This window comes from Panthera tigris, chromosome B3 (assembly GCF_018350195.1).
Source record: "Panthera tigris isolate Pti1 chromosome B3, P.tigris_Pti1_mat1.1, whole genome shotgun sequence".
Classification (NCBI taxonomy): Eukaryota; Metazoa; Chordata; class Mammalia; order Carnivora; family Felidae; genus Panthera; species Panthera tigris.
The window spans coordinates 48387692-48403226 of record NC_056665.1 but is presented as its reverse complement, the minus strand read 5'-3'; the positions used below and the strand labels follow the sequence as shown (position 1 = coordinate 48403226).

Sequence of the window (15535 nt, the reverse complement as noted above, 5' to 3'; positions counted from 1 at the left end):
TTTACAATCTTCTTCCAAGAGAAGGAAAGACTTTAATAAGTTCTTAATCTTCATTTCCTTCTGTTTGCTACTAAGCATTTCTCTGTCACAAGAGGGACATTTTGTATGCTCTGGCTTTAATTTTAATATGGCTTTAAATGGTTGGCTGAAAAATACTTTAAAGAGAATATAATCTTCCAGTACAAATTCCACAAGAATTTTTCTTGAATGTTGTACATTTTGCCAAGAAGATCCCTACGTTTCAAAATTACAGGAAGAAGACAGCTAACATCTTTCCCCACTTTTATTGATATGACTTACTACTGCTGCACTCTGGCATGTCTCAGTTAATTCTTATTATTGAAGAAAAGGAGATCAGACCAGTAAGAACACACAAGAATGACAGAACAAGGTGAAATCTATCAAAATCCTAAAACCACTATTTGTTATTTCTCTGGCAGTTTGATATATAGCCAGGAAAATAATGTTTGCAATTATTCTACTAAGAGCTTTAGAGTTGTTTGTATCTGTTGACTTAAATTTATTTCTAAATATAGTTGCTAGTTGAACTACAACAGCAGATGTTCTGTAATAAGTGATTACTAAAGAGATCACTAAAAAAACCATTCTGGTAAAGGATATTTAGATTTGCCTCTTGTGCCCAGGCGACGTGCCTTCATGTTTGGAAAGACATTTTTCATGATCTTTCCAAAATCAGCAGCACTTAATGGATGGTAACCAAGATTGTCGCAATAGCTCCTGCAAAAGAAGGAGGTACCAATTTAGAGCAAAAAAATTCAGAATACATAGGACAGTGCTATTTCAATACAATTTGACTACTCTGACAAAATAAAAAACCACATCTTCAAGTCATTCACCACAATTTTCATTGATTGTTCTTTGGAGGCTAACTCAGGTTTAGTTAGCTTGTTTCATCCTCAGGGTATACAATACCACTGCTTTCAACAGCATACAAAAAACTTGTAGTAAGAGATACTGGTGGTACAAAGTTTTCCAATTACAATCCAACCCTGAACTCTGAAATGAGCATATCCAGCTCAACCAGTAGGACTTGACATTTCCACATATGTATCAAGTTAATATATAGGGAGATAATTCCCAATATACACATTATGTAAGTCAGACATCAGAAACAAAACTATACGGCTTAAAAGAGAACCATGATATATTAGACCTAAAAGGGACTTTAGGGATCATCTATACCAACACTCTCATTTTACTGATAAGGGGAAAAAAAATGAAGGCACAGAGAAATTCCAAGGTCCAGTGTTCTCTCTTCACCCCTACCACTTTTATTATTGCCAGGAAAAAAGTACTTTGTAAGGCAGTAACTTCAAGTGGGAACAGGGAAACAAGCCAAGTCTTAACTACTACTGGAATCAGGTATTCAGTTTTTCTCTAGACCTGCCAGTCATAGGTACAAAGCCAATCCCTCCTCTACCAGTTCAGCAGCAGGTCAAGGCCCACATCTTGTCCTGGCTACCAAAGCCTTCCTCATAACTGCTGGCCTCTGAGAGAACCATTACCTGAGAAACACCAAAGAGGAAGTCAGAGGAATTCCAAAGTAATCCCATCAAATTTCCCCACCTCACCCCTAATTTCAGCATGGACCAGAGCAGCTTCTTGATGAAGCCATGCAGCTAAGAGCCAAAAAGAGATTTAGGAAGAAGAAACAAAGGAAAACAACTGGAAGGACTGTGAACAGGGTATAATGTTAACTGGGACTTCAGTTCTTGTAAACTGCTGAATACACTGGCAACATTCCTAAAGTGACCTGAATTTAAGAAGCCAAACTGGGAGAGATTTAATGTTATATTTAACTTGAGACTACATGTTACACTCTGAGTGGTTCAGGGGTCAGGTTTAAGGTACAAAATGAAGAGGTGACTATTTTGGGGTGCTGACAATTTAAATGAACTGCATCAAATCATAACCATTTCAGTAGCAAGTTAAATCAGTTATTTTTATGGTTTAAATAAGCACAGAAAGAAAATGTAAATGAGGTTGGTTCTTTTGCACCTCAGGGACTTGACATAACCTGAAAAGATTATTTTTCTTATTCTTCAAGTCTCAGCTCAAATGTTATTTCAAAAGTGTCTCTAACAACACTACCTTATCTAAAGCAGCGCTCTCCTGTGACACCCTCACCATATTATCTAAGAGTGGGCTCTGTTTCTTTCCTTTCATGACTTATAATTATGTAACAGCTGATTTACTTATCGTTTTTCTCCTCCATTAGGCTATATGTGCAACCAGGGCAGTGACCATATCTATGTGGTTCACCACTGTATTGTCCGCATTAAGAAGATTTAAGAGGTCCCATTCAGTCTTAATATGACATTAAGTACATCATACTTAAAACAAAAAAACCTTAAAGAAACACATAAAAAGGCAATAAAGAAAACACTGCCCACTAGGCTCTTGTGATAGCATTGGCATATATATATGCCTAAAAGAACTGACACCAGATAAAGAAAAGCAGGACAATGAGTCTAATAAGAGATGTAATATATCCACTCTATTCTCCCTCTGGGACTTAAGTTTTCATGTTTTTTTCATTATATTAGTATACCAAAATTTTTTGCTTTGGTGGAAGGGATGTGTGAAAGGTTGGCAAAGTTAAATATCAAGATGATCAATGCAAAATGTGCTTGTCAAATCCTGAGTGTAACTTTGGAATATGACCACCCCATTTCATGTTTTTTGATTCTTATTTATTCCATTAGAAGAGAGGAATTCCCCTTTAGGAAGATTGATTTTTTTTTTTTTTGTTTTACAATGACCTTATCTTTAGTATACTCTAGTGGATAAATAAGTACCTTGTAGACATAAACAGCTCAAATTACTCTTCCTGAATCAAATAGTAGATAATGTTAAGAATAAAACTGCTTATGATTAAAAATTCTATAGTTGACATCTTATATGTCAAAGAGAACACAGAGAGCCCCAAATTAAAAGCAACCATACTTGAAATAGGTCATAGATTTATTTAATTTTATGAAACCTCAGAACTGGCAATACATTCAGAAGTTGTATGGTTTAATTTCCTGCTGGATGTGAAAATGACCATGCTCATACATGATGGTTACATCAGTATGACAGTGTGAACACTTCCCCTGATAGAGACGGCTCTATACTGTGAGGTGGCCTATTCAATTTTAAGTGGTTCTAATTTTCAAAGAAAAAGAATTTCATTATTAGAGCCCATTCTCCATTGGGAAGACATATTCATTGATTTCACTTTAATCTGAGTAAATATTTTTAGGTTACCTATTCATAATTTTGAAACCAGCTATAGGTTATTCCAGCCCATGTGGAGATTTTGGTTAGTCTCCATCTGGTTTTCCTGGTTCATAATTTTAACTGCGGGTTGATCAGGCAAGATATGGTGTCAGTTAATATCTAACTCAGTGTCAGATTATATTTACCCAACACTTAAAACAATGGGAAGGAACAATGTTCTGTTCACAGGATAACTAATACCGTAATGCAATTCTTAAAATGAGATTTTTGGGGGGGGGTTTGTTTTTGGTCTCACTCTTTTTTTTTTTAAAAATATGCTTTTCAATCTTTGAAATTAAGCTTAACATTCAGCATAATCCTCAACACATCACTCAAAATCCTTGTACCAAGTCAATCTTCAATGTTTATTCATATCATTTATAAATTAACTATGTAAGTTACACAATGCTTAAAGGTACAAAAATATAAACTAGTCAAAAATACTAGTGGCAAAAATACAGCCTTAGGATACCTTAACATACCTGGACATTTCTGAGTGATTTGTATGCATTACATTATTTAATTCTCTCAGTGACCTTGAGGCAGGTATTTTTTCCCCCCAGCAGAGTTGTTTTTATTGTCTTGTAAGACATTAAGTTTCAAAACCATTATATTATACAGGAACTCCTGTTTTCTTATAGATGTAAAAGAAAATGGCCTTAGCATAATTTATATGAAAACATGTACATGTATTTCACTACATGTAAAATATATATACATTATTTATAGTGCCAGAATTCAATAAATGTCAATTGATAAGGCTGGTGATACAGGAGTCTGGTCTCTAAAATGCACTTAAGCTGTCTCACTGCAATAGCACATCACTACCTATAAAAAGTGTGATGCAAAAAAAAAAGAAAAGTGTGATACACTACCAGGTAGAAAATCAAGGAAGACAGCATTAGATGTATAGAAAATGTTATAGAGCATAACTACTTTATTTCTAAGAAGATAGATTTACTTTGTGTAGCAAAAATTCTGACTGGCACATTCTCAGCTGTGAGCTACAATTCGTGGCATGTTAGTGTCTTCATGAATGATTTCAAGATCCACACTTTTTTAATTTTTTTAATGTTTATTTTTGAGAGAGAGAGAGAGAGCGCGCATGCAAGTAGGGGAGGGGCAGAGGCAGAGGGAGACACAGAATCTGCAGCAGGCTCCAGGCTCTCAGATGTCAGTATAGAGGCTGATGTAGGTCTCGAAGTCACAAACCATGGGATCATGACCTGAGCCAAAGTTGGATGCTAAACCAACTGAGCCACCCAGGTGCCCCTTGATTCATTCTTTTTTTTAAAAACCTTTTGATCCCCTTCACCCATTTTTCCCACCCTCCTGAACCCCTCCCTGCCTTTGGCAATCACTAGTCTCTGTATCTACCAACTTTCTTTTATTTTTAAATTTTTAAGAGTCCACATATAAGAGAGATGATACGGTATTTGTCTTTCTCTATCTTCACTTAGCATAATGCCCGCAAGCTCCATCCATATTGCCTGAACTGGCAAGATTTCACTTGTTTCTCTAGTGAATAATATTCTTGTGCGTGTATGTACCACAATCTCTTCATCCATTCATCCATCAAAGGACACTTAGGTTGTTTTCATATCTTGGCTATTGTAAGTAGTGTTGTGATGAATATGGGGGAGCAGATATCCTTTTGAATTAGTGTTTTCATTTTTGGATAAGTACCTAGAACTGCTAGATCATATGGCAGTTCTATTTTTAACATTTTGAGGAATCTCCATATTATTTTCCATAGTGGCTGCACCAATTTACATTCCCACCAACAGTGCACTAAGAATTCTCTTTTCTTACTACCTCGCCAACACTTGCTACTTCTTGTCCTTTTGAGAACAGCAATTCTTACAGGCGTGAGGTGATACTTCATTATGGTTTTAATTTGCATTTCCCAAATGATTAATGATATTGAGCAACTTTTCATATAACTGTTGGCCACCTGTAGTCTTCTTTGGAAAAATGTCTGTTTAGATCTTCTACCCAGTTTTTAATCAGTTTGCCTTTTGCTATTGGGTTGTATGAATTCTAAATTTTGCATATTTTCCCCTTATGATAGTTTATAAATATTTTCTCATATTCAGTAGGTTGCTCTTGTATTTTGTTGAGTTTCCTTTGCTGTGAAGGAGCATTTTAGTTTGATGTAGTCTCATTTGTATATTTTTCCTTTTATTGCTTTTACTTAAGGTGCCAGATTAAAAAAAAAAAAAGATCAAAGCCAAGACCTATATTTTCTTCTAGAAGTTTCACGGTTTCAGGTCTTATGTTCAAGTCTCTAATTGCTTTGAGTTGGTTTTTGGGTATGGGCTAAGATAGGAGTCCAGTTTCCATGCTTTGGCATGTGGCTGTCCAGTTTTCCCAACACCATTTATTGAAGAGACTGTCCTTATGCCATTGTATATTCTTGGCTTCCTCTGTCATAAATTAATTGACCATATATGTATGGGTTTATTTCTGAGCTCTCTACTCTGTTCCATGGATCCATTTTTCTGTTTTTATGCCAGTACCTTGATTACTTGTTACTTTGCTAACAGAATTTGAAATCAGGGAGTGTGATGTCTTCAGCTTTGTTCTTCCATCTCAAGATGATTTTGGCTATTTGGGGCCTTTTGTAGTTCCATACAAATTTTAGGATTCTTTGTTCTATTTCTGTGAAAAATGCCATTGAAAATTTAATAGGGATTGCATTGAATATGTAGATTGCTCTGGGTAGTACAGACATTTTAACAATATTATTTCTTCCAATCCATGAGCATGGAATATCTTTTCATTTGTGTCTTCAATTTTTTCCTTATGTTTTGTAGTTGAGGGTACACAGGTCTTTTATCTCTTTAGCAAAATTTATTCCTAGGAATTTACTCTTTCTGATGCAATTATGAATAGGATTGTTTTCTTAACTTCTTTCTGATAGTTCATTATTAGTGTCTAGAGACACAACAGATTTTTGTGTATTGATTTTGTAACCTGCAACATTACTGAATTCATTATTAGCTCTAACAGCTCGCTGACCCAGTCTTTAGGGTTTTTGATATATAGTAACACATCATCTGCAAATGTCTTTTCCAAATTGGATGTTTTAAATTTCTTTTTCTTGCCTAATTGCTCTATGACTTTTGATACTATGTTGAAAAGTAGTGAGAGTAGGCATCCACATCTTGTTCCTGATCTTACAGAAAAAGCTTCCAGCAGTTCACTGTTGAGTGTGATGTTAGGTGTGGACTTGTCATATATGGCCTTTATTATGTTGAGGTATATTCCCTCAACCCACTTTGTTGAGGGTTTTTATCATGGATATTGAATTCTGTCAAATGCTTATTCTGCATTTACTGAGTTAATCATAGGATTATCTTTCAATTTATTAATGTGGCCTATCACCTGTTGATTGAAGACAGTAAACCACTCTTATATCCCTGAAATAAATTATTGATAGGTATGTACTTAACTGTCATCTTGTTAATTGTTTTCTGGCTGTTTTTGTAGTTCTTCTCTGTTCTTTTCTTCTTCCCTCACTCTCTTTGTGGTTTTATGGCTTTCTTTAGTGGTATGCTTATACTGCTTTCTCTTTATCATATGAGCATTTAGTATAGGTTTTTGCTTTGTGGTTACCAGAAGGCTTACATATAACAACTTATAGCTACAATAGTCTAAGTTTATAACTTAAGTTTGATCGCATTTTTTTTAAATTTTATTTTATTTTTAATGTTTATTTATTTTTGAGACAGAGAGAGACAGAGCATGAACGGGGGAGGGTCAGAGAGAGGGAGACACAGAATCTGAAACAGGCTCCAGGCTCTGAGCTGTCAGCACAGAGCCCGATGCGGGGCTCGAGCTCACGGACTGTGAGATCATGACCTGAGCCGAAGTCAGCCACTTAACCAACTGAGCCACCCAGGCGCCCCTTGATCGCATTTTAAAGCTCACCTTCCACATTTTATATTTTTATGTTACATCTTTCTGTTTTATATACATCCTTTACTAATTATTATAATCAGTTATTTTTACTTTTGTCTTTGAAACTTCACTAGTGATTACTACCTTTTTACTATATATTTACTTTTGCAGTAAGAGTTACTCTTTCATACATTCTCTTGTTATTAGTTTGTGTTTTTTCAGCTTAAAGAAGTCCCTTTAATATTTCTTGTAAGGCCAATTTAGTGGTGATAAAATCCTTTAGCTTTTATTTCTCTGGAAATCTCTTTATCTTTCCTTCAAGTCTCAAAGATAACTTTGCCAGGTAGAGTATTCTTGGTTGGAAATTTTTTTCTATCAGCACATTGAATATATCCTGCCACTCTCTTCTGGCCTGCAAATTTTCTGCTGATGGATCTGATGATAGTCTTAGGGGGTTCCCCTGTATATAACAAGTTGCTTTTGTCTTGCTGCTTTAAAAATTCTGTCTTTAAACATTTTAATTATAATGTATCTTGGGTGGGTCTCTGAGTTCATCTTAATTTGAACTCTCTGGGCTTCATGGATCTGGGTATGTTTCCTCCTCATATTTGGAAGGTTTTCAGCTATTATTTCTTATTTGAAGAAATAAAAGCTGTGTCGCAGATCACTAGTCTTAGGGATCTTGAGACACAAGCCCTGTTGCTTTTCAAACTTAGATACTTTGGGAGCTCATTTCCCAAGTTTAAGTCTTAAAAGTTATGGTGCCCAATGTGGTGTTCAAATCCTTTGCTCCTCATGGAGGAATTCTGGGTTTTGAGTTCCCTCCTGATTATGGGTCACCTGAGAGTGGGGTTTATGGTGAGACTCTGTTCCAGGCCCTTTTATCTGCTTGGATGTGGTTTTCTTCTCATTTGTCCAATGTGTAGTCATCACTCAGCCAGTCTTTAGTTTTTTTTTAGAGGAAAACTGTTCATATGTAGCTGTAGAGTCAGTGTGCCTGTGGGACAAGGGGAGTTCAAGATCTTCCTACATCACCATCATGTACCATTTTCCTCAGTTATTTTTATTATACATACACAGTTTAGAGATGAGGAACTTAGAGAGGTAAATCAGGAAAGAATTTAGTTATCCAGCTGATCTTACAGATGGGAAATATTGTTAATTAGTAACTACAAGCAAACTGAATGCTTGGAAGGCAACCAAAATTATGTCATTGAATTTTTTTCTAACATTTATACAGAGAAGTATTTTTTTAACTTTTTTTTTAAAGTAATCTCTACACCGAACGTGGGTCTCAAACTCACAACCTGAAGATCAAGAGTTGCATGCTGTACTGACTGAGCCAGCCAGACATGCCCAAAGAGAAGAATTTATTAAAAATTACTGATTTTCTACTAAATGCCCCTTTTCTTAACAAGATCCACACTATTGTTTTGGTGAGGCTTAACATTCATGTATTATAGATGGTAACAAAAGGTAGAGGAATTTAGAGAGGTCCCAGTTATATTGTTGGGTACAGTTATATTGCTTTAAAAGTATTAATCACACAATACATTTGCCAGGTAATCTGAAGACAAATGAGGTAAAAGTAATATGGCCAAATATCTAATTAGCTTGAGCCTTTGAAAAGTGGAACAGTTGTTGAAATTCTCTAATATGTTTAAGGTACAATTAGCTCCTGAGACTCTGGAGAGAAAACTCTTTGAAAGTACCTAAACTTGATCATAAACAGATTTGATTTTTCTTAGTGTTCCACATTCTGGGTAGAACAATATTACACAGCTAAGTCTGAGGCACAAGTGAAGTCTGCTGGGCTCTCGCATTTGGCAAGGACACTTGGAGAACACTGGAGAAGTGCACAGTGCAATGGTTTGCTGTACCAGAGGACAGCAGAGCTGGAAAAGGACTGTGTACGTTTGTTAGGTTAGTTATGGTGTCTCTAATCTAAACCCTGGAGAGAATTTAGAGCTGTTAGTAGTACTATTAAGCCAAGTTTAGACTAAGATAAAATACCACTTGTTGAAATTCAGGGAACCTTATTTTTGTTCTAACTACATAATGAACAATATATCTAAAAGATTACTTTGTTTGAAGTCAACAACGTTAATTTTAAGAAGAGTTAAATTATAATGTATATATAAAGCAAATAATCATGTATGACCTTATTACCCAGGTCTTCCCTTCCAACTTGCCTTTCCTTTTTATGGGCTTATTACCCATGATTTTAGATAATAATCCCAAGGGAAAAAAATTTGTGTCCTTAACTATTTAATCACAGTAAAAAAGGAAATATTTCTTTTATTATTTCTTAAGAAAGGCTTGATTTCTCACTGTTGCTTATGAAAGAGCCATTTAAAACAACTATTCTTTTGGTCAATTTGTATTGTATCTTTTTTTAAAAATAAAGACTATATATATAAAAAAATTACAAGTGTACACACATAAATATATACATATGCTGATAACATTCTGTATGCAGTGCTCCTGTGGTACCCTTATTTTTATTTTTCAATTGTCTCAGTTTTCAGTTCTTCTAACATAAAATGTTCAGATTATATGAATACAGATAGTAACTGCCTACAGTTTAAGAATGAACAAAAACACGGACGCATGCAGCACCTGGGTGGCTCAGGCCATGATCTCACAGTTCGCGAAATCAAACCCCGCACCTGGCTCTACGCTGACAATGCAGCGCCTGCTTGGGATTCTGTTTCCCTCTCTCTCTTTCTCTTTGCCCTTCCCCTGCTCATGCACACATTCTCTCTCTCTCTCTCTCTCTCTCTCTCAAATAAATAAACTTTAAAAAACAAACAAAACACTGAAGCAATGCTTTGACCCAATGAATTCCTGATTAACCATCTCTCTTCTCTAAATTTCCATCAAAATCCAATTTTACTATACTAATAGTTCTTCAATAGTTTCAAACATTTCTTAAAATCCTGTTAGTAAGAGGATAAATCTGGACAAAAACAAGGTTGTCTACATTAAAAAAACAACAACACACCAATAACCTCCAACATCATCTTGTACAATCATACCATTTTGTAGATGATAAAACTAAGGAACAGAAAGGTAAAAATGATTTACAAGGGTAATTAATTATTGAGTGATTCTTTATATCACTGATGAGCCAAGCAGTTTTATATAATGAGTATTTAATACATAATGACTGGTGACACTGCTAATTTTCAAAAGGCTCCTTCTTAAGAACACCGATCAGTTCCCAAATTGATTTGCTACATAAAATCTCACACCAATAAACACATATAGATACTATACAGTATGGCATTCTTCTATAAACTACATCAGCAGGAAATAAAAGAGATATATTTAACCTGCCTTTAATGAGAACAATGGACAAAGACTTAAATACATTCTCCACAAGAGCAGAGAGCCAATTGGCTAAAAACACATATAAAAATCCCCTCAACTTTAGTCATCAAGGAAATGCAAATGGAAACCCAAAGTGGGGGCGGGGGGAATCCCTCATGTTCACACACAATAAAATGAACAAAGAAACGGTGGTATATATTCATAAATGGAATAGTGAACAGCTATTAGAATGAGGGAACCAAAACCATGTGAAACAAAATGCATGAATCTTACAAACATGTTGAATAAAAAAGAACACAGATAATAAATTACTGTATAGGGGTGCCTGGGTGGCTCAGTTGGTTAAGCATCTGACTTCAGCCCAGGTCATGATCTAATGGTGAGTGAGTTCAAGCCCCGTATTGGGCTCTGTGCTGACAGCTCAGAGTCTGGAGCCTGCTTCAGATTCTGAGTCTCCCTCTCTCTCTGCCCCTCTCCCATTAGCACACTAATGTGTGTTAGTCAGTCTCTCTCTCTCTTTCAAAAATAAATAAACCTTAAAAAAATTATTATATAATCTCATTCATATAATATTAAAAAATAAACAAAGCTAATCTGTGGTGTCAGAAGCCAGGAGAGCAGTTACTCTTGGTAGGGCTAGGGTGGTGGTTCTGGGAAGAGAGTGATTAGGAGGGGACCCAGAGGGCTTTCTGGGATGATGGTAATGTCATGCTCAGTTTCTTGATCCGGATGCTTGCAGTATGAGTGTACTCACTTTGTGAAAATTTACCAAGTTGTACACTTAAAATCTGTACAATTTTTAGTGTGTATGCTATACCTCAATACAAGTTACAATAAATATTGTAAATAAGATGCTATGACAGAAATATATATAAGGTGCCATGTGATCACAGAAAAGGGAGTCATTTAATTTAAATAATTAAGGGTACAATGGTATATGGAGAAAGTGGATTTAAATTGGGCCTTAGAAAAAAAGCAGATTTATCATATGAGTGGTAGGGTGGGATGGGGGTGAGGCAGATCTGTTTCATGTGGAGGACAAAATGTGAACAAAAAATAAAAAGAGCAGGCTGTGTTTTTAAAATCTCAAGAGGTACAAAATAGCTAAGGTGTAGGATGAATAATAGGAAAAAGGAAGAAGGGGGAAGAAAGGCTTATACAAAATAAGATTTGTAGCAGCTACGGCCAAAATGCTGGATTGTGGATGAGTCTGAATAATAACAATTGCTGCCATATATTGAGTGCTTACTATGTTCTGAGCATTGTGATAAACATTTTACAGATATAGTTTTAAGCCTTAATAAAAATAGTATGGTATTTTACAGAGGGATAGAAAGCAAATTGACACTAAAGGTTAAGGACTTGCCTGCAACTACAAATCCCAGCATATGTCTAAATTAGGATTCAAACTTGGATGTGGCTAGTTTCAAAGTCTAATCTTTCTCTACTATATAATTATGCCTTTCTCTGAAAAATAAAAGTTTTGGACTTCATTCTATAGCAAAGGGAAATATCAAATACAATTTGGAAGGAGTCCTTTTTATAGTTTACACTTTTTATAGACTTTTAAAGAAAGTCTTTATAGAGGGTTTCATCTTCCAGGTGAATAGTTTTTATTTCTTATGATTAAAATGGCTATTTCATTTGCTGGTTCATTTCAGTTAACTTTTCAATAAAGTGTGGCAGTTAGAACTACAAATAACATTTCTGGGTCTTTAACATTCATGGATTTCAACTTTATACTTTTGGTGACATCAATAAAAGGAAGGGCCACTGAAATCCACTTCTCCATACAACAATGGAAAAAACTGGCAAAGCTGGTCAATATCAACTTTTCTGAATTCTGGAAATTAACCCAAAGCTTTCAATAAACTAGAGAGCATTTACCCAAGAAAACTGGCTGATTTTCAGTAAGAACAGCTTTGTATCATTTTAACTTGCCCTGATTCCCTCAAGATCCAACAGTAGCCTTGAAAAGTAACAGCTCAACATTCCCAGTTCAGCATAGTGGTCACTAGAATAAACATAACACAGCTGGAGCTTGCTCAAAGCCACATCCCAAAGAACTGTCATTATTTGTCTTCTGTGGTGGATTCTGTGGATGATCCCACTTTTGGCTACATCTGATCTGTCTTGTAGCTTTGTCCACTGCAAAAAGCTTTCTCCCTTGAGGGGATGGAATGGTAGGGAGAGGAAACCGTTAAAAAGAATTGTAGGCAAATGTCTTAACTTTGTGGCTGCCTAAGACAGTGGATAACAGCTGGGCAGACAACAAACTAACCAAAAACTTAAAAGGAAAAACTGGTAAATAAGACGTCCATAGAAGCTTTGGAAAGCTCCACCTTATTCCTGGGAATCTAGAAGGCCATACACATGCAAAGGGCTGTGTGCATCTCAAGACCCTAGAAAACCCCAAGCTCTCACCTCTGGCTAAACTTGAGGCTCCACAAAAGCACGTAGTAGAGGATTAAGAAGAGCTGTCAATTGCTTGACTGTTTATGGTATGCCCCAACACACACATAGCCCTTTGGTAAAGACTGGGAGATTTACTAGTTAAAGTTATTTAAAGAAATCTCTGTCCAATCAATAGCTGGCCACTAAGCTGAGTAGAGACTTCAATGACCGGATAAAAACATCAGATTTCAACACTAGCAGACTGGTTCTACAGGAAATACTAAAGGGGGGTCATTCAAGCTTCAGTGAAAGGACACCAAACACTAACTTGAATCCACAAGAAGAAATAAAGAGCACCAGTAAAGGTAGCCATATAATAAATATAAAATTCAGTCTAAATATATTTTTTCTTCTAAGTCCTTTATTCTTTCATCTGGTCTAAAAGACAGCTGCACAAAACACCAAATATAAGTTTGTGTTGATGGGTACACAATGCATAAGATGAATGGGGTTATGGGAGAGAACATATACATATAGGAGTGAAAGATTTTGCATACTTTTGAAATTAAATTGGTATTAATCCAAACATGTTTTTTATAAATTAATGTGTTAACTACAATCTCTAGGATAACCACATATGAAAATAATTTAAAAATATATATACTAAAAGAAACAAGGGAATAAAAATGATTCACTGTATAATACCCATTTAATATGAAGTCAGTAACGGGGGAACTGAAGAACAAAAACATACAGGAAATAGCAAAAATGGCAAATGGAAATCCTACCTCATAATTACATTAAATGTTCACTTACATTTAACCTTTTCAATTAAAAGGCAGGGAGAGGCAGAATAGATTTAGAATAAAATATTATCAAACTATATGTTTGATACATATTACATATATATTTTAAAGTAAAAAAAAAAAACCAAAGAAGTCAAAAGTAAAAGAACAGAAAAGACATAGCATGCCAAAAGTAACCAAAAGAGAACTAGGGTGCCTATATTAATATCAGAGAAAAAGCCTTTAGGACAAAAATTGTGGCTAGAAACCAAGAAAGTCATTATTTCACAATAAAAGGGTTAATCAATCAAGAAGATAAAATAATTATAACCTATTATGTGCCTAAGAACAGAGCTCCAAAACACATAAAACAAAAATGGACAATAGTGAAGGGAGAAATGGATATTTCAACAATAATTTTAGATTTCAATACTCCACTTTCAATACAGAATAGAACTAAGAAGAAATAACAAGAGGAATTAGTACTTTGCGAGGAATAGAAATGAAGCACAATATACCAAAACTTATGGGACACAGTGAAAGCAGTGCTTAAAGGGAAATTTATAGCTGCATATGCCTACATTTAAAAAGAATGGTCTCAAATAAATAACCTAATCTTCCATGTTAAGAAATTTGAAAAGAGGAAGCCAAACCTAAGGCAGGCACAAAGAGGGCATTGTAAGGAGTAGAGTGGTAATCAATAGGGAATAGAAAACCAATATAAAAGAATTAACAAGCCCCAAAGTTGATTCTTTGAAAAGATCAATAAATCTAATAAACCTCTAGATAAACTAAGATTTAAGAAAAAAGACTCCCATCCAAGTACTAACCAGGCCCGACCCTGCTTAGCTTCCGAGATCAGACGAGATCGGGCGCGTAAGAAAAAAGACTCAAATAACTAAAATCAAGAATAAATGAGAAATATTACTATTAATCTTATAGGTATACCTTAGAGAAAGAAAAGATACTATAAGAGAATACTATGGAAAACTATACGCCAACAGATAGGATAAGCTACACAAAATAGACAAATTCCTAAAGACATAAATTACCAAAATGGACTCAAAAAGAAATAAGACAATCTGACCTATAAAAGGAGATTGAATTACTAATTTAAAAAGTATCTACAAAGAAGAATCTAGGCCTAGATGGTCTCACACTGGTGAATTCTACCAAACAGTTCATACCAATCCTTCATAAATTCTTTCATAAAAATAGAAGAGGGAATACTTCCAAAGTCATTCATTCTGTACGGCCAACATTACCCTGATTCCAAAATCAGACAAAGACATCACAAGAAAGAAAAATAAAAGTCCTTATGAATACAGATACAAAAATCCTTAACAAAATACTAGCAAACTGAATCAATCAGCATATATAAAACTATACACCATGACCAGGTGTGATTTATCTCAGGAATAAAGATGGATTCAACATACAAAAATTAATCAAATCAATAATGTAATATACTGTATTAATTGCATAGGGGAAAAATCTTGGTATGATCATCTCAACAGGTGCAGAAAAAGTATCTGACAAACGTCAACATCCAACAAAGTGGAAGCACAATGCAAGTTCTTCACCCTGATAAAAGTCATCTATGGAAGACTGACTGCTAACAAACATCATACTTAATGGTGAGACACTGAAATCTTCCTCTTTCAAAGTGGGCAGAAGAGAAGGAGGTCTACTCTCACCATTTCTATTCAACACTGTACTAAAATTCCAGCAAGGGCAATTAGGCAAGGAAATGGAAAGAAGCCAAATAGGAAAGAAAGCGGTAAAGCTATCTCTATTCTCAGATGACATATTATATATAGAAAATTCTAAGGAATGTA

At 35.1% G+C, this 15535-nt stretch overlaps 1 protein-coding gene across 3 annotated transcripts in view; it reads right to left on the bottom strand.

Moving 5' to 3' along the window:
• RFX7 (regulatory factor X7) overlaps nt 1-15535 on the bottom strand; it is a 133622-nt gene that overhangs the window by 13031 nt on the left and 105056 nt on the right. For all 3 annotated transcript variants that reach the window (XM_042988797.1, XM_042988796.1, XM_042988798.1), the window contains exon 6: nt 622-738. In XM_042988797.1, coding sequence (XP_042844731.1) covers nt 622-738 — 117 coding nt within the window. The remainder of the gene's footprint in view (nt 1-621; nt 739-15535) is intronic.